At 35.8% G+C, this 20401-nt stretch overlaps 1 protein-coding gene across 6 annotated transcripts in view; it reads left to right on the forward strand.

Moving 5' to 3' along the window:
• The window catches only part of TTLL7 (tubulin tyrosine ligase like 7), a 151117-nt gene that overhangs the window by 64694 nt on the left and 66022 nt on the right, over window positions 1–20401 (forward strand). For all 6 annotated transcript variants that reach the window (XR_009735390.1, XM_061411457.1, XM_061411460.1 and 3 more), the window contains exons 6-10: window positions 1378–1536; window positions 3387–3603; window positions 8229–8393; window positions 14136–14294; window positions 19656–19750. Coding sequence is in view for 5 of the 6 variants with exons in the window: in XM_061411457.1 (XP_061267441.1) it covers window positions 1378–1536; window positions 3387–3603; window positions 8229–8393; window positions 14136–14294; window positions 19656–19750 (795 nt within the window). In the remaining variant the exon portion in view is untranslated. The remainder of the gene's footprint in view (window positions 1–1377; window positions 1537–3386; window positions 3604–8228; window positions 8394–14135; window positions 14295–19655; window positions 19751–20401) is intronic.

A 20401-nucleotide genomic window follows, 5' to 3' on the forward strand; every position in this document is an offset into this window, starting at 1 on the left:
ACAGTTCATGGTTAGTTTTAAATATATTGCTCTATTAAAGATTTAACTTAATCTAATTTTATATTATTGTTACAAATTTATTTATAAAACTATAAACACATATAAGGGTGTTGGAAGCAACAGTGTACATTAGGACTGTTATTGTGCTTCCATTAGATTTGTGTGTGTTTGTGTGTTTCAGACTAATCAATGTTAGCCTATTTTGTAGTGAGGTTGTTTAGCTGGTTGGTTTATTTTGGATTTGATAGATGGAGTTGGTGATTATCTTTCTTCTCATAGTGGAAGCAATTTTTTTTACAGCGTTCTCTTGAAAGAGCACTTGAAGTATAACTATATGACCTTCTAGTCATGGAGTCCAGTGGCTTATATATTCCACACCCTAGTCTTACAAAATGGCCCTACCTCTGTGCATATTGTATACTAGGGTCCCATTTTAATTTTGACTAATCTCATTTGGGAATAATATTTGCTCATCTATAAAAGACTTGCATACATTTATAAAGAAGACTTTTTGAGACAATCAGATTTTTCTTTAATAGACAATAATTTAAAATATTTCTACTGATTTAAAAATTGTCATTGAGAATCAGTGTGTATGAAATAAATGGCATTTGGATTAATCAAAAGCAAACATTTTATATCTAGTATTGTATCAGTATCCCTAAGTTACGTATCGTATAGGCAGCCTGATTTATAGCAAATACAAAAATGTCAGGACAAACATTATAGCAATAAAAACACATGTGTAGGTAGATAGTAGTTCATATAAGCAAAACCTCTGCTGACTCAGAGGCTTCACTGGTTTTCTCACAGAAGTAGTAACACTCAAAAAGTACTGGGTAAAAGGCAATTTGAAAATTCCTCCCCATGTATGACCCAGTGAACTCCAAATCATCTTTTAAGAGGCAGTATGAATGACACCTGGCTGTGAACCATACTGACCACCCTCATCCCAGAGCCAGAGCTAATGATTCCGTCCACATTTTACCTTGCCTTATATACCTTTTTTTGCAACTATCACATTGTATTTAATTAATGGCTTGTATGTAAATACCTTAGAACCAAGACCATGTTAATCCTCAGTGCCCAATGTATACCACATACTCAAACATTTGATCTATTAATATGTAAATTGTAAGTACATAGGGCAGAAATTCTTGTCTTTTTTTTTTCACTACTGTATCCCTAGTATCTAGAATAGTGCTTAACAAGTAGTAGGTGATTAATAGGCATTTAAAAAAATGAGTCAATGAATGGATCAATAAATGAAGAAATGGAGGGAATTGAAATCATTGTAGTAAATGTCAGTAGCACAGAGAAAGGAAGTTTAGACAAGTTGGAATAGAAAGTACTTTTCATATTATCTCTAATTTACAGAATGATCAAGTCCCGGCCTCTGGATTATGCCTTTGTTCCTCGAACATGGATCTTCCCTGCTGAATATACACAATTTCAAAACTATATGAAAGAATTAAAGAAAAAAAGAAAGCAGAAGACTTTTATAGTAAAACCAGCTAATGGTGCAATGGGTCATGGGTAGGTGTTTTTCATCTGGAATACATAAAATTTTTAAAGAATTGGGAGAAAGAATAAATGTGACCATTTGCTCATGGTTGAGTTCTAATATGAAAAAAATAATAAAATAGATTCCTAATGTTGCTTATTACGCCTCTTGGATGTGTAGGATAATATTTTTCATCAGATTGGGAGATTTCCAGCCATTAATTCTTCAGAGGATTTTTTCCCCTTTTGAGACTGCCATTATGAGCATGTTGATATTATTGATATTGTCTTGTAGGACTCAAGTCAGTTCATTTTTCTTTTATTTTTACTTCCTTATTTCTCAGACTAATCTCAATTGATTTATTTTCAAGTTTGCTGATTATTTTCTGCCTTGCCAAATCTTATGTTTAACCCCTCCAATAAATTTTTGTTTCAGTTACTGGACTTTTCAACCTCAGAATTTCTGTTCAGCTCCCACCCTCCTTCCCCAACACCTTTAAAATATAATTTCTATCTCTACTGATATTCTGCATTTGGTGAGATATTATTCCTATGATTTCCTTCCATTCTTTGTACATGATTCCCTTTAGCTCTTTGAGCAAATTTAAAATGGTTGATTTTAAATATTTATTGTCTAGTAAACAAAATATCTTGATTTCTTCAGACATAGTTTCTATTAATTGAGAGTTTTTCTTTGTATGGGCTACACTTTTTTTTTTTTTGCACGACTGATGATATTTTGTTGAAAACTGGACATTATGAATATTGTAATGTAGCAACTTTGATAATTAGATTCTCCTCTACAGGGTTTTTTTGTTACTGTTCATTCTAGATGTTGTTTATTTGTTTAGTGACCTTTCTGAAACAATTTTGTAAAGTCTGTATTCTTTATTGTGAGTGGCCTCTGAAGTTCCTGTTCTATTAGGCCAGTGGTCAGCTGTAATTGTCCAATCTGTTAGTATTTGAACAGAGATTTCTATAAACACTTGAAACAAAAAAATTCCCCCAATCCTTGCAGATGCGGGGTGTGTGTGTGTGTGTGTGTGTGTGTGTGTGTGTGTGTATGTCTGTATGCATGTTGTAGCATGCCTTCAGTGCTTAGCTAGGCATTTGCAACTCTGCCTGAGCCTTCACTTCCTGCTTGTACAGAGCTGGATGCTTAGCTAGAAGTAAGAGCTTAGGGCCTTCTCAAGTCTTTTCCTGAGCATGTATTTAACCCTGGGCATGCATATGGGCTTCCAGAATCTTAGAAATAGTTCAAAGCCCTTCTTCCCCAAACACTCGCATTCCCCAGTCTTTTATCCCAATCTTTGCAGTTAGTCTGTTGTTTTCCCCAAATATTTGTTGCCTTAGGCAGCAGGGACTAATACATCTGTCTCTAAATGTTTATCAGCATTTGTCTCCCATCCCCCTCTCCCATGTAGCTGCCTAAGCAGTGGGAGAGTTCTCAATTAGACAAGATAAAAGCAAATCCTTTGAGATCCTCCAGGGAACCCCCAAACTGATTTAAACACATGGACAAACAAAAAAACCACAAGAATAGGTCTGTTCTGCTCCCTCTAGAACCAGTGCCTATAGTAGGAACAGGGGCTGCTGCTCAAGGCCACTGCTGAGCTGGGAGATGGAGTGGTACTAGAGTAAATTAAAATGCAAGAAGTTCTTTTAGAGAGATTCAACTGTTTTGTTTTTGTTTTATTTTTTATTACAAGTTCCCTGGTTATTACAAGCTTTTGGTTTGTATCAAGGATTCCAAAAAATTGTTTCTGACAGTATCTTTGTGCTATTTTTGTGTGTGTGGAATCACTTTCCTCTTGAGTATTGTCTTCAACTTTGTAAACATCTTGACTCCAAAATTATTCTTTTGATCTTTTCTTTAAATTTAGAATTTCTTTGATAAGAAATGGTGACAAGCTTCCATCTCAGGATCATTTGATTGTTCAAGAATATATTGAAAAGCCTTTCCTAATGGAAGGTTACAAGTTTGATTTAAGAATTTATATCCTGGTAACATCATGTGATCCACTAAAAATATTTCTCTACCATGATGGACTTGTGCGAATGGGAACAGAGAAGTACATTCCACCTAATGAGTCTAACCTGGTAAGTGGTACTAGACACTATGATTTTATTCGTTTGTTCAGGATCTACTTTTTAAAATACCCATTGTGTATAAATACTAAATGAACAAAATTCTTCCTGTCAGAATTTTATAGTCTAGAAGAATTATATACATAAACAAGACTGCCTCTAATTTATAGACAGCTTTGTGAAAATTAGAAAAAAATATGTATCTGCTGTTCCAGGAAGGCTGATTAGAAAAAGGCACGCCCTCTGGGTGCTGTGAGCATAAGGCTGGATTTTGAAGTATGTAAGTGTATATAGTGGTCCTGGATAGAAGTGACTGATATGGAAATATAAATTAAAATAATATGCCATTGAGAAGTGCAGATAAAGTGTAATGGGATTGAGTGTAGGAATAGATTTTGTTCAATTTCTCACGGCAAAGGTGGTATTTGAGCAGGTTTTGTATGAAAGGTATATTTTAGAATGTGGGAGAAAGTACATGAAACAGAGAAAGAAAATTTTATCAGGAAGTAGAGTTATTAATTTTTATTGGAAGAAAAGAGAGGGTTTTAAATTTACATTAACTAATTATGAAGTAGAGAAATACATTGGCAGTTTTGGGGTACATTTTTAATTCTATTTAGTGGAGATTTTTGTATTTTTCCATTAAGATTACCTTTGTGCAGCCATAATATATAGATGAAAGTCATGCCTGTATAGTTTTGAAGTTCTAACTATAATTTATTATCATAATTTATAGTTTGTGAGAGATAAACTATAGTTTATTCTCCACACTTATAAGTTCAGTTAACCTCTACCTCTTTTTTTGGATCTACTAATTACAGTAAAAATTACACCTAATTAAGTATTGTTTCCCATTTTTGTCAAAGGTCTGGTTATTGCTTTTCTCCAATATTATGCACATAATTAACTATACCAAGTGGTCATTTTCCAAAATTAAATAATGACTGATTATAAAGGTTACTATGTTCAATTATCTAAAAATGTTTTAGACCTGGCCAAGGAAGAATAAGGGAACTGCCAAAATTTTTACAGGAAAGGAAGATGAAAGAAAGCATCATCTCTTTAAAGGTCATAAGGTATAGATATATCCAGTCTCCAAGTAATGTTTGGACTCTGCTGCATTCTAGACATTGTGCTGGTTTTGGAAAAACAGTGACCATGTACTTTATCTTACAAAGCAACAATCTAGTGGGGAGGCAGAAAATAAGATAAGCAATTATAATGCCCGGTGATGAGTGTAGTGTTTTAAGAAACTGAGGGTACTATGGCAGTGTTAGCAGCGGCATCTAACTCAACTGGAGATGAAGGTTGGAGAGGGAGCTTATAAAGTAAATAGTGAATAGTTTAAATAGTGAGGTACTAGCTAGGCCAGAGATGGAGTGGGATGGATTATAACTCCAGGCAGAAGAGTGGCCCAGAGATGAGAAGGGAGCATGTTATATCTGCAGAGAGCAGATGTGTTCAGCATGGCTGAAGCCCAGACTAAGAAGGGCTTCCCAGGTGGTACTAGTGGCAAAGAACCTGGCTGCCAATGCAGAAGACTTAAGAGATGTGGGTTTGATCCCTGAGTCAGGAAGATCCCATGGAGGAGGGCATGGCAACCCACTCCAGTATTCTTGCCTGAAGAATCCCATGGACAGAGGAGCCTGGTAGGCTATGATTCATAAGGTTGCACAGAGTCAGACACGACTGAAGCAACTTAACACGCACGCACAGACTAAGAAAGAAAGGATGTTCGTATATCAGGATGTGGAGTCCTAGAGGCCAGATCTTGGTAGACCATGGCTAGGATTATAGAATTTACCCTTATAATAAAGGAAGCATTGAAAGATATTAAACAAGGGAAAGAAGGAATGAGATTTTTGTCCTAAAAAGGTCACCTGGTCTATAGTATGGGGAATGTGAGATGGTGCTATAAATGGATGGGAGAGACTAGAGTAAGGGGGATAAGAAACTATATTCTAGTCTAACCATGTGTGAGAAAAAAGATGACATAATTTGAAGTAAAGAATAAGAACATAGGTTTCAGATATATCTATGGTAACATAGATAGCATTGATATACTGACAGGTTGAGTTGTTGGATGAGGGAATGAAGAGAGAAATTAAGGTTAAAACTCAAGAGTTTTGGCACAGACAGTTGGGTGGATGGGTGACATTCACTGTGATAGGGAGTACAGCAGCTTTTAAAGGCTTTGCAAAAAGCTGATGTGTCTGGTTTGAGATGCCCGTGTAACTTCGAAATGGATCTATACTATTGGCATTTGGATATACAATGTAGGTCTAATGTTCAGATGAGAGAGCTGAGCCAGAGGCATAATTTGGGGCTTGTCAGGTCATAGATTATAATTAAAATAGTTGGTATGGGTAAGACTGGATTATATAAACAGAAGGCAGTTAGGTTTTGAGAGGAAAGAGGAAGGGGACAGAGGGGAAAAGGTAAGACTTAGAAGCTAATTTGGATGATAAAGTGGTTTATTCCAGTTTCTTAAGTTGTATGTATATAATTTGCTTAAGTACACTGGGTTAAGAAGTCGTATTGAAGATTGAGAGTCAGGAGATGTGGCCTCTAGGTTTTGCTTTGCCAAGTACTGTCGAGTCACATGGTCTCCTGGCTTCGGTTCTCATATGTATGAAAAAGTATATTCTCTTGTATAAACCTCAGTGTTCCTCATATATCTCTAGAATTTCATGATTGAGTTCCTACATGAAGGTATGAAAAATTTAAAGAATGAAATACAAAACTTTATCTAAAATGAGGTCACTTTATGTAAAAGATAAGTTTAAGAAAAAAAGGAGGAAAAAGGAAACCAAAATGCTCCCATTTGGTTGTTTTGGGCAGCAGACTGCTGCATATTTTTTTCCCTCTTCATATTTCTAATTTTTTAAATAGTGTGTATTTTATGCATTTTGTCTTAAGTAAGAATTAAATATTGATAAACTACATATAAGGAGATCATATAAGAGAATTCAGAAATTGAAACATAATGAACATTCATTTTTTTTGCTACCAATGTATCAGTCCACCAATCCTTGTAAAACTTTGTAATCCCAATTAATTATTTTGAGCCTATACATTGAAAAATAGGGTAGGGAATGTAGGTTGCTATTGATTCATAGCTGCCATCACTTCTCCTTGTGACAAACGACAATTAACTGTTTAGATGGGGATTTTTTGTCAAGGTAGATGTGAAATTGTGGAATTTCCAATCCTACTTACAAAGATAATGTTTTAAGAAAAATGCAGTTTCATTTCTCTTTCACTAGGATAGCTAGAATTTTTATTATTGCTGTTAGTATTCTGCCAAATGGAGAGCTCCTTAAAAATTATTTTCCAAACAAAAAAATGATTTCTAGTTTGGAAACTAGGAAATGTTACAGTTTGATTAGTTTCCTTTTCCTTTAAATCAAACACTTAAAATTAGACAAGCTTGAGATTTATGCACTTTCTTTTAAATATCACTTAAAGCTTTTCCTAATTGTAATGAAAGGAAGGACTGTGTCTGTCTTGTTCATCCTTGTGTCCACAGTGCCCAGCATACATTCCTCCCAGTAGTGGATGTTCCTAAAATTTTGTTCAATGAATGAAAAAAAGATTCTTAATTACTTGTGGGCATATGGATTAGTAAATAACTTGTAGCTCATATGAGCAGTTCTATATATTTGCTTCAAAGATTTCAGTACTATAGACTTAAGTAACTGTAGTAAAAATAAAATATGATCTTAATATCATTGGTTATTAACAAATCAAAATAATAATCATAGATCATTGGTTATTAACAAATGAAACTAATAATCATATGCTTGAAGTATATATTAGTTGCGATGCAACATAGTTATCTAAAGTGGTCTCTGGGAGAAGGATCATGAGTGAGTGTTTATGATAGATTGACATGGAGCCATTAAATTATGAGAAGTTTTAAATTTTGAGTTCTTTTTCAAGTTTATTTGAGGGTAACAGTGTCAACCAACATAAGACTATAAGGAGAATAAGCCCTAAGAGCGCCAATATGGAGCACTGTAAATTTACTGTTAGTCATTTAGATGTGTACAGCATTGTGTGCTGTTTCTGCTGCTGACTCTAAGTGCACTCTGTCGTGTTAACAAGGTACAGTGATCTCCCAGTCAGGATGGGAGAGCAGAGGTTGTGGTTGGTATACAGTTCTCAGTTTCTGCTACTTACTTAACTTTCACTGTAAACATTTTGTTTGAAAAGACCCAGAATGCTATCTCAGAAAATTCTTTTCCCAAAACAAATTAGGATGAAAATTTTGAAAAACATGAAAAGAAACCAACTAAGAAAAGCAAACTTCAGAGTTAGAGCACTTTTCTTGCTTAGCAATATATAGTTTTGCACTTTGATTTAATCAGCCTACATATCATTGTTATTTTCATACTTCTAAGGTAGATATATTTTTAATAACATACAGAGTAACTTTGTAGATGACTATATTCGTAATCCTTTTTAGAAAAATGTGCCATTGCATTTTATTTGAAAATTATATAATCATGAAATTAGCAATCTGTATATTTTAAACTTTAAAATTGTCTTTTCTCCTTGGATACTTTCTTTTCTGTGAAACCTCATGGTTCTAGAGTTTCATAGGTGATAACAACTTTGGTTCTTACTTGTTACAGACCCAGTTATACATGCATCTGACAAACTACTCTGTGAACAAGCATAATGAACATTTTGAAAGGGATGAAACTGAAAACAAAGGCAGCAAACGTTCCATCAAATGGTTTACAGAATTCCTACAAGCAAATCAGCATGATGTTGCTAAGTTTTGGAGTGATATTTCAGTAAGATTGTACCATTTTATAATTTTAATTGTCTCTCTCTCCTCATATTACTTGAAAGGATCATCAACCATTTTAAATAAAGAACCGATTACATTAGATTGGGCAGATGTAGTGTATTTTAATGAAGAAAGTGAAGTTTGTCATAAGTAGATAAGTAGTACTAATAGATAAGTAGTACTTTTACTGCTCATGATTGGAAAGGAAATTTTAAGTGGAGGCCAAAGCATAAGTTGGGCTTCCCTGGTAGCTCAGCTGGTAAAGAATCTGCCTGCAATACAGGAAACCCTGGCTCTATTCCTGGATTGGGAAGATCTGCTGGAGAAGCGATAGGCTACCTACTTCAGTATTCTTGGTCTTGCCTGGTGGCTGCAATGAGGAAGACCCTGGGTTTGATCCCTGGTTTGGGATGATGCCCTGGAGAAGGGAATGGCTACCCACTCCTGTATTATGGCCTGGAGAATTCCATGGACAGAGGAGCCTGGCAACCTACAGTCCATGGGGTCCCAAAGGGTTGACACAACTGAGCAACTTTCACTTTCCAAAGCATAAGTCAAGGCATGGAGGTATGAGAATAGTTAAAAGAGGTCCAGATTGGCACATATTGTATTTGTGGGAGATTCATGAGGACTTAGGATAATATATGTGAAGACTAAGTTTTAGTTCTGAAAAGCAAGGGTTAACTTGGTAGACATTATGGATTCATTTAGTTTTAAGGGAAGAGAGTAATAATGCCAAAGGCCATGACTTTAAAAGATAAATCTGAGAATGAGTGCTAGATGGGCTAGAGTGAAGACCAAGAGTAGATAGAGGAGGGCACTTGAGAGTAGCTCAAGTGAAAATGATGGTCTGAATTGAAAGAGGTGACAATGAGGTGGACCTTAGAGATGACCTGAATGTTCAGAATGGGGAGGTGGGATAGAAGTATTCAGAGATTCCTTTGTAGTTCTAAGGAATAATTATAAGGCAAATGGGTGTGGCATTATTTGAAATAGAATAGAAAGAAATCTATTGTGAGAAGAAGATGTAGAGCTTAGTTTTGCAGGTGAGAGAAAAGTTCTCTCTATATATTTATTTGTTCATTTATTCAGTAAACACTTGCTGAAGCTGTACTATAAGCCTGTCTGTGGCTGTTAATTTGAAGATACACAAGATACAACTCCAAGCCTTAAGAGTCTGGTAGGAAAAACCTGCAAATAAATTGTTAATGAAATGCAGTGTATCAAGTACAAAAATATAGGCATACATTGGATTTGTGGGGATATAGATTAAGATCACATATAGTAGCCTGTATATTATAGAGGGTATAGATGGAGTATAGTGTAGATGGAGATAGGAAGAGGACTTCCTGGAGGAATTAACACCTGAATCAAGTTTTTAAAAGTCCACTAGGCTATGATGGATTTTACTTTAGATACATTGAACTTGAAATTCTCTCTCAGGTAGAAAAGCAGACAGTTAACAGTGTATGTATGGGGTGAAATTCATAACTAAAGCCATGGCAGGGGATGCAATTCCAAATGGTAATGGTTGAGAGAGAAAAGGAAACACATATGAGAAGATAACCTTTATGAGAAGGAAACACATATGAGAAGATAAAAACAGACCCTTTTATTAATCTTAACAGAAATATTAAAGTTATAGTTAGAGGAGTATGTCTACTGAAAATACTTAATGTGATGAGGGCTATACAATTCGATGTTGCTTTCCTTCTGGGACAAATGACATATATTTATATAAAGGTATCATGGAAAATGGACATGGAAATTCACTGTTGGTTGAACTCAATTCTCTTGAGAAAATCAGAGAAAAAGTCAGCATCATTATAGTTCTTCCTTTTCTGGATGTTTTGTTGGTTGTTTCTTTCTAAATCTTTTCTGTGTCATAGAATGTAAACCCAAAGGTCCTTAGGTGTCAGACAGGTAAAAAGGCGTGAAGTAATCTGGATAGAAGAAAATAGGGATGCTTAGAACAGTGGTAATTTGAAGAGTATGTGAGGTCTAAGGGAGACAGACACTACTCAGCACCGGCTTATTGGTGCCTTGTGGCATTTTGGGCCACAATTCTCCTAATTCGTCAGTAGCTACCATAAGTCTCCTGACTTATAAACGTTGGCAGCAGATTCAAATTTTTTAGAAATTTAGCGGTGCCTTCAAATTTTGAAGTTTGTCACTTGGATTTGGTCAAATTCTTACCAATTTGTTAACTTTTTATTGTATCTTCCCGAGAGACTAAATACATCCAAACAAGAAACTTGATTCCAACAATGCTGTTTGTTTGTCTGTGTATTTTATAGGCCAGTTTTTTTGAAATTCCAAAAATATTCTCATAGTGATAGTTTACTATCCTGTGGGTCAGAAGCATCAAATGGCTGAAATTTGTAATTTTGGAAAATAACTCATTGATGGTAAATCCTACTTTGTGATACCTGGATGATTTAGTGAATGGGTTGTTTGATGATTAGCTCAGAGACCCAAGTTTTAGACACGCTCTGGTATTCTTTTTTCTTTACTAAATTCTTCACTTTGATTCTTCAGGGAAGTCTTTGTGAAAAGGTGGAACCTGTTGGGTTGTCTTGGTGAGGAATATACAGAGAGTCAATCAGAGAGAAAAATGATTCCCATCAGCTTTACAGACATTGGTTTTAAGTGTTACTTTCCCCACATAATTGAATTAGGAGTACAACTAATACTAATGAGTATGGAAATTAACTTTTCAGTTAGAGTCTAGAATATAATTTTCAGATATGACCTGAACATAGTAATTGTGCTCTGACCCATTTCATGATCTTTTCTATAAATGGATAAATTTTGCCTATATTAGTTACATATTATCTTATAAATAACCAATTAATAAATAATAGACTGATAGCTTCCAAGTACTTTCCTACAATTATCCTGTCAAACTGACTGTATTTATGTAATTATTTTAAAATTTCCCTTCTTTATTAAGAATTGCATATACCTACAGATATCTTCTTAAGATCAATCAATGGGATAATATAAAAAGAATGACAAGAGAAAGTGGAGAGGGCAATTGTGCAGTAAATTTTTATCTTAATAGTTTACAAATTTCATGAATTTAACTTAGAACTTTTTTCAATGACCACTTTATTGATGATAATTTTTCTAAGAAGTAGCTGTCTGTATATGAAAACTAACATTCATCAATACTCTCTATGTGTGCTTTTGTGCTGGTCAAGAATAAATAAGAAATCAAGAGAAAATCAGGCCATAAAGGTTAAAAATGACTAAAACCATTCATAAAATCATCCTTACTGAATGCTTTTTATATACTTTAGGTAAAAATTAAAAAAAATCATCAATACTGGAAATTCTTAGAAGCATTAGTAGAATTTGTGTTTGATTATGTCATTCCTGACTTCACATATACATGCAATCTTGTCTTTACATTCTTGAAAATATGTTGTTTTTTATGTAGAAAAAAACACAGATTTGCAATTCAGAGTCTAAGTATTCATCCCCACCTCCTCACCCCCAGCATGTCTTATTTCACATAGACAATTATTAGCCAAAGTTTTAACTTTTTTCCCTAGTCAAGTAGTTTCAATAATATCTCAAAATTTATGTAAAGTAGTCTTTTCTCTTTTATCTCCATATCTGTGGTGCTATTAATACCATGAATTTGTTATTTTGAATAAAATTTCTGAGAACAGCCTTACAGGGCTTCTCTGATAGACCCAAATAGTCTGTGTTGGGATTCTGAGTAACAGTGAAATTAACTTTGTCTTCCATTTTTTATGTCATATAATCAGTGCTGCTTCTCCAGGCAGTGGAATATTTGTGACTAACCAGACATATGAAGTGGAGTTCTAGAAGAATGAAGGATACACATAGCAATAGTAATTAAGTTGCTTACCCCTCTTGAAGATTTACTCTGTTCTAGGCACTATGGAGAAGGGGACAACAGAGGATGAGATGGTTGGATGGCATCACCGACTCAATGGACATGAGTTTGGGTTGACTCCAGGAGTTGGTGATGGAAAGGGAGGCCTGGCGTGCTGTGGTTCATGGGGTTGCAAAGAGTCGGACACGACTGAGCGACTGAACTGAACTGAACTGAGGCACTATGCTGAGCATTTCACATGGAGTCTCATTTTTTCCTTCCATCAGTCTTTTAAAAGCAGGTATTATTACTATTATTGCCAGTTTACATTTGGGAAGAATGAGACTCACAAAGTTTAAGCAACATGACTGGGGTTGCACATCCAGCAAGTAGAAAAGCCTGGAATAACCCAGAAAGTCTGACTTTGGAGCCAGATTCTTAATTGCCATACAATATTGCCTATATTGAATAGTTCAGTTCAGTTGCTCAGTCATGTCCGTCTCTTTGTGACCCCATGGACTGCAGCATGCCAGGACTCCCTGTCCATCACCAACTCCTGGAGTTTACTCAAGCTCATGTCCATTGAGTCGGTGAGGCCATCCAACCATCTCACCCTCTGTCGTCCCCTTCTCCTCCTACCTTCAGTCTTTCCCAGCATCAGGGTCTTTTCAAATGAGTCAGTTCTTCACACCAGGTGGCCAAAGTACTGGAGTTTCAGCTTCAACATCAGTCCTTCTGATGAATATTCAGGACTGATTTCCTTTAGGATGGACTGGTTGGATCTCCTTGCTGTCCACGGGACTCTGAAGAGTCTTCTCCAACACCACAGTTCAAAAGCATCAATTCTTCAGCGCTCAGCTTTCTTTATAGTCCAACTCTCACATCCATACATGACTACTGGAAAAACCATAGCTTTGACTAGATGGACCTTTGTTGGCAAAGTAATGTCTCTGCTTTTTAATATGCTGTCTACCTGTAGAGAGGCGCTTAAAAAGAATATATTCTAAGCAAAAACCAGGGGGACAGCTTTTATGCAATCCATAGCTTGTTCTCAGACTTCAGTAAACCAACTTTTTCTTTTATTAGCATTAGTAACTCACCCTAGTCATGTTATGTGCCCTTACAGAAAATGTTGATTGTTTGTTGATTGGCATTACTCTGATCTCAGATAAACCTTTTGAACTACAAAATCATCACTGCATGGAGAAACCCACCTCTGCCAAATTTTGTCCTCTTGGCCTTTCAGCCTTTCTCTGAATGGAGATTCTATAATGTTGTTTGTGAAATAGTTATTCTCCTTGGAATTTTTTTTTCCCTCCCATCCCCTCCCCTTTTGTATGGGTTTCTGAGAAGGTGCACTTATGATCCTAGCTTACCTATTTAACAAATTCAAGCCACATTCATAAACTTTTATTTTGTTTTTTCACAAATGATTTTCAGCATTTACTAAATGCCAGGCACTATTGTAAGGACTGGGAATGGGGTTGTAAATGATACAAAGACTCTGTTCTAAAAAAAAAGAAAAAAGATCAGCTGGGCCTATGCTGTGTAGTGACACAGTAAGGAATAATGTTTGGGTGCCTACTTTTAACTCAGGTGTCAGGGAAAGACTCTCTGAATATCAGGGAGCCAGACATTGAATTACTGAGAGAAGAGTGTTCCAGGGAGAGGGATCAGCTAGTGCCAGAAGCCTAGAGAAGGAGAGCATGCCTGGACCACAGTGGGCAGGGCGTGAGTTGGGTGAAATACAGTCTGAGCAACAGTAGGGATAAGATAACGATAGTTTCGTGAACCTGGCCTGGATGCTACTTCATAAATCCAGGCCTTGTTTCCATGTATATAAATGAGACAATAAGAAATAAAGCTTTTCATTTTTTTTTTTTATCACAATCCTTATAGGAATTGGTGGTGAAAACTCTGATTGTAGCAGAACCTCACGTCCTACATGCCTATCGAATGTGCAGACCTGGTCAACCTCCAGGAAGTGAAAGTGTCTGCTTTGAAGTCCTGGGATTTGATATTTTGTTGGATAGAAAACTAAAGCCATGGCTTCTGGAGGTAAGGTGTTTCTTTAAGAAGAAAGAGAAATGAGTACTGTTATTTCATTCATTGAGAATGAAGAGGCCTGAGTGGAGTCTGTTGGAGGAAGAGAATGAGAATTCAAGGAATACATTTGCTAGAGTGGATCAATGTGTTTGATCTTGCTTTTCCCAAATCAGCATTGGGTGAATTTCTAGGCTGGGCATTTTGCATATATGCATGGATTTGCTGTTACTGATTTGAGGTCTACTTACTCTACTATTTTCTCAGCCTCACAGATCTACCACCTCATGACTTCAGGATGTTGTGTTTCTTCTGTGTGGGTGCTTGGGCTGCTGGACTGTAGCTCCTGGGCTTCAGTGCCCTTCCCCTTCAAACTCTCCTAGAGGAGAGAGGCTCCAGTTAGCTCATCAATCTTAGTTAATAGCTAACACACTGGGTAACATGAATTATTCAAGACCGTATTATGTGCCTAGGGCTCCCCTCATGTCTAGCTCGTCAGCTGTGCTTTTGGATTGGTTTTCTGCCAGTCTTTGTGGTTAGAGTCATCATTATTTTTCTTCCATTATAAAAGGTCACTTAACATTTAGAAAATACAGAATAATATAAAGGAAAAATAAAAATGATCTGTTTAAGATTTTTTTACCTTTCTTTTCTGTCATGTTTTTATTATATATAGAAGAAACCTAAGAAGTCATGTGGTCCTAGAGTACCCCAACCAGTACACCTGGTTCTGATCATTAAGCTCCATTGTCACAGATCGCAGGGCCACAAAATACTGTGTTTAGGAAAATAGCAGCTATCTAAACACTTAGTATGGAGAAGGCAATGGCACCCCACTCCAGTACTCTTGCCTGGAAGATCCCATGGGCGGAGGAGCCTGGTAGGCTGCAGTCCATGGGGTCGCTAAGAGTCAGATAGGACTGAGCGACTTCACTTTCACTTTTCACTTTCCTGCATTGGAGAAGGAAATGGCAGCCCACTCCAGTATTCTTGCCTGGAGAATCCCAGGGACGGGGGAGCCTGGTGGGCTGCCGTCTGTGGGGTTGCACAGAGTTGGATACGACTGAAGCGACTTAGCAGCAGCAGCAGCAAACAGTATACTAGATTGCTTATATTTTAAGGACTATATTATTATAGAAGATATCATCATCAACTACCTTTAAGTTGATTACCTTTTTTTTTTGTTAATGATTTAGAAATTAGAAGTTACATCTGTAATACCAAGGTTTTGGAAAGCAAATTGAATGAGTGATAGATGAAATCAAGACATTCAAAATATATTTTTAGGAAAGAACACTTCCAGTTTGAGGGCTCCTGCTTTCATGTGTGTGTTTGTTGAATCTACTGTGAACAAATAATGTGTATTATATTGCTAATCAAATACAATTCTGTCAGGTATTCAAATTATGCTCCTGGCTTGGATCCTAGAAATAAGATAAATGTGAAGAACTTTATGTATCCTTTTACTTCCTCCGTTCCTTGAATGTGAAAGCACTTGACTCTGAACAGTGGCCCTTCCTCTTAGTCCTGACATTTTCTTCTTTATTGATACCATTTTCTTATCTTACTTTCCTTTCCTGTTCTTTGTTGTTCAGTTGCTCAGTTGTATCCGACTCTTTGTGACCCCATGGACTGCAGCATACCAGGCTTCCCTGTCCCTTACCATCTCCTGGAGTTTGCTCAGATTCGTGTCCATTGAGTTGGTGATGCTGTCTAACCATTTCACCCTCTGCTACCCCCTTATCCTTTTGCCTTCAATCTTTCTTCCCCGCATCAGGGTCTTTTGCAGTGAGTCAGCTCTTTGCATCAGGTGGCCAAAGTGTTGGAGTTTCAACTTCCACATCAGCCCTTCCAATAAATATTCAGTGTTGATTTCCTTTAGGATTGACTGGTTTGATCTTCTTGCAGTCCAAGGGACTCTCAAGATCTTCTCCAGCATTACTATTTGAAAGTATCAATTCCTGTTCTTACCTGTATTTTTTTTTTTGCCCTATACTTGTCTTTTAGCTTTGATGGGGTGGGAAAGAAGTGAAGGCACGTGCGTGAAATAGAACTGAAATGATAATAAGATATAATGATTTTATACGTATTTTATTCACCTAATTTTAAAAGCATTTGCCTAACTGAAGCTGACTGTTGCTTGGTTAGATCAGAATTGACTGAATGGTTGAATTATGTATTTTTTAAAAGCTCAAAAATACATTGTTTGCATTCATATTTCTTCATACTTTATTTCCTCCATAACTTCCTGATCAACAAACCACTTAAAAAAAAACAACACCACAGTAACTTATTTTAATTTTATATTCATTGTTTCATCATTTTCAAATCAGTCATAGCCCTTTAAAAAAACACCACAATAATAGGCAGCTGTGGGTACTGAACATGTATTATATCAAAACAGTTGAAAGAATCTGAGATCATAGTAGTGCGAATATACATTGTTAAAAACCTTTTGGCGCCATCAAGTGGAAGAAGGCAGAGGATGCCTCTGAGCACGTGATAACTTTTAGTTAACTTCATTAATCGCAGGCGATGATTCATAGTGGCAAATTACAGAGATTTTCAATCATAGAAAACATTTTTAGGGAAAAACATGGAAATTAAGTGGAGTATAAATATACTTCTACTATGTTAAGTATCCTTAATTTGCAAATCATTGCACCAGATGGTGGAGATAAAAGAAAAATAAGAGAATACTTGTCCTGTTTTTGTAGGGGACTCAGTTATGTGTTTTATAATAATAATTGCAAGTATAAGTAGGAAACAGGAAGCAGAACAATGATTAATCTCTCTGTATACATGTGTATATTTGTGTGTTAAAAAAAAGTCTTTGCAAAGGAGTGAACACCTGGTCAGAGTACTTAAGGCTGTAGAAAGTGGGGAGGGGCCAGGGATTAGGAGAGTTGAGGTTGAGGCTGGGGTAAGTTACAGGCCAGAGGCAACAGCACTAATTTAGGAGCCCAGAAACTATTATGGAAACTTTCATCTGTGCATGAAATGATTATGCTTATCTTGATAATAAAACTATGATTTGGACAGTTAATAAATACATTAATTTAATTTAATTCTTTCTATTGATTTTCCTTTTGTGTGCATTTACAAGCTGCTGTGCTTTAAGACTCTAACACTTGTGAGCTTTGTCTCTTTTACAACCATGTTAGGAAATGAGAACAAAGAAGTCATCACATAGTAGAAGTTTGGCTGGATGGAGCCATAATTTTTGGCATTTCTTCTGTCCGCCATTTGTGGTTTTTCTTTTCTTTTCTTTTTTTCCTTTAAATTTCTCATAAAACTTAAAATCCAAAATGTTAATTAAGTTTTTCTACCTTTCCATATATTAGTTTATTTAGTATGTAGGCATATTTCTTCATAGACCAATTTCTTTCAAATGATAGTAGAGTGAAGAATCTGAAATAGATAAGAGACAGGATTGTGATTGTATTGTATCAAGACCTCCCTTCCATCCTGGTGGAGGGATATGCCTGGCAGAATTCCAGGCTGCAAGTTTGAAATGAAATACTAAGATTTTCTATGCAGATAGATAACATTTCAGTGAACCACTTAATCATCAATTCCTAAATGTCTGTTTTATTTTAATAATCCTGTTATATCTAGCAGCAGAACTGTCTTTGTTTTATAAGTTATAGAGATGGAATGCCTGAAACTTTTTTTATATATAAAATATATTACTCTATCCTTTCTCTGCACTTGTAAGAGGAAATGCGTGAAACTTTGAAGTAGAATAAACTCCCTCTCTCAAAATTCCCTGGAATAAATGCATGTTCTTGCAATTACCAAGTTATACTCTTCCCCTTGAGACTACATCACAAAGATAGACATAGGTTCATCACCTTTTAAATCAGAAATCAGCAAGGACATAGTACAGTAAGGCACATCTCTATTGAAGAAATTAGTTTACCGTATCTCTACGCAAGGAATAACATGTAGCCATCAAAATGATGGCTTACAAGATTTATATGACACACCGTTCAGGGAAAACCTTGGTTATAAAATATTTAGTATAGAGATATATTTGGAAGGTAAAATGAATATGATGAATATGTGTAGCAAATATCTGGAACACCATTTATCAGATGGTTAACAGTATGCTAGATGTTGGGATTGCAGATGATCTCTCTATTGTCCTTTTGGACTTTTGTTTCTAATTTTTCTGCAGCGATCTTGTGCCACATTTCTGATTAGAAGCACTTATATTCCTGGATGATTTAACTATAATGTGGTATTTCCTTAAGCTGCCAGTTGTAAAAAAAAAATGCTATCAGTTACCTTGTCTCTTGTGGTGCTGGATTTGTATAAGATGACCCTCTTCTATGAGTAGCAGCATGCATGTTTTTTGAGATAGCCTGTGGAATTAGTTGGTGGTCAAGAAGCTAACCTGTAGTTTTGAACTCAATAGTGTCCTCATCAATTGAGTTAATAGAATAAGTAATTTCCTTAAATATCTGCTATCCCAATTGCATTTTCATAACATCAGCAATAACAACAAAACCCAACAACAGCAAAGAAAAAACGAAAACTCTAGCTCTTAAAGTTGTAGCATATTATAAACTACATTTCTGGGTGTGTATAAATATATAAAGTATATATAGTGGCTTGTTATTTTTCTTCTTAATGAAACTTTGGAAATGATGGAGTAAAGTAGAACAGCCACAAATGGCTCATTGATTTCCACGAATCCTTAAACAGTTAGAAAAGCTAATACAGGTTAGTCTTCAGATACCTTTAATGGTATCCTCCAAGTAACTTCAGTGAAATGAAGTAAAATGAAAATTGATGAATTATTGTCTGACCCAGGTAGAAAGAGAGAAAATTTATTTTTTAGGCAGCAATGGATGATCCATCCAGAAGATCTGAAAGCAGTGAAAAGAGGGCACTGATAATTTCAACATGCAAAATAGATATATGAATATAATTATTACTATATTGGTAACATGCATGTTATTTTTTGTTCCGTGTTATTATTCTTCTTATTATTACTGGTCGTCCAAACTTTTTGTCAGGATGAATCACTTTAACTTTCTAAATTTAATACCTGGAATGCATGGGGTGATAATTTGGAGAGAGTGGACTGGAGAGAGAGCAGATAATGCTGACTGAAAAATCCTGAGCTAAGACAGCAGCGGGAAGGAGCAGTGATGACAGTCAATTCCTTGCAAGTCCTTGACTTAAATTAAGGTGGTGGGGAATGCAGGTGTGGCGGTGGTGACTGGACCATCGACTGTGTAGAGCTTTGAGATTTATTGTAGAGTCCTTTTACTGGTTGGGGATCCCACATTGGGTTAAAAAAATTTTACTGAATATAGATTGATCTGCCAACATTTGGATATTCATTGTTTTCTTTGTTAATTTCAGATCAATCGGGCTCCGAGCTTTGGCACTGATCAGAAAATAGACTATGATGTGAAAAAGGGAGTGCTGCTAAATGCCCTGAAGCTACTAAATATTAGGTAAATAGTTTCCTCTGTGTTTTGGAATTTTTTCACATGTTTGGTGTAGAACAGTCATTTGTAAATAAAATTGGCTTATAATTTTAGTATTTTATATTTTGAGTTTCTTGATTCTGTTCTTTAAACCCACTTAATTTTCTTCTTTTTAAATATCTTTTCCTCTCCTCCTGAACTCTACTTCCCCTTCCCCCTGTATGATTTGAACCTATAATAAATATGCTTAAATTTCATTATTGGTATAATTATTTAATACAGAGTATTGAGGTGGAATTGGAGCATACCTTAGGGAACCTTCTAGAAGTTTCCTTACTTCATAAGAAGAAACTAAAGCATAAAGGTCACTCAGAAAGTAAAGAAAACTAAAAAAATGCATTTCCTACCTTTCTGTCCAGAGGTCTTCCTAGTATTTCAGGCTGCTAGGGTAAACGGATAAGAGAAGCAGTTAAGTGAGCTTAACTTTTCCCATTGAAAAGAATAGACAAGATTTCCTTCTTTTTAAAGGCTGAATAATATTCCATCGTACCACATTTTTTTATCCATTCATCCATTGATGAACATAGGTTGCTTCCTAGTCTTGGCTGTTGTGAATAATGCTGCAATGAACATGGGAGTGTGAGTATCACTCTAAATCCTGATTTCAACTTCTTTGGA

This window comes from Bos javanicus, chromosome 3 (assembly GCF_032452875.1).
Source record: "Bos javanicus breed banteng chromosome 3, ARS-OSU_banteng_1.0, whole genome shotgun sequence".
In the NCBI taxonomy this organism is placed as follows: Eukaryota; Metazoa; Chordata; class Mammalia; order Artiodactyla; family Bovidae; genus Bos; species Bos javanicus.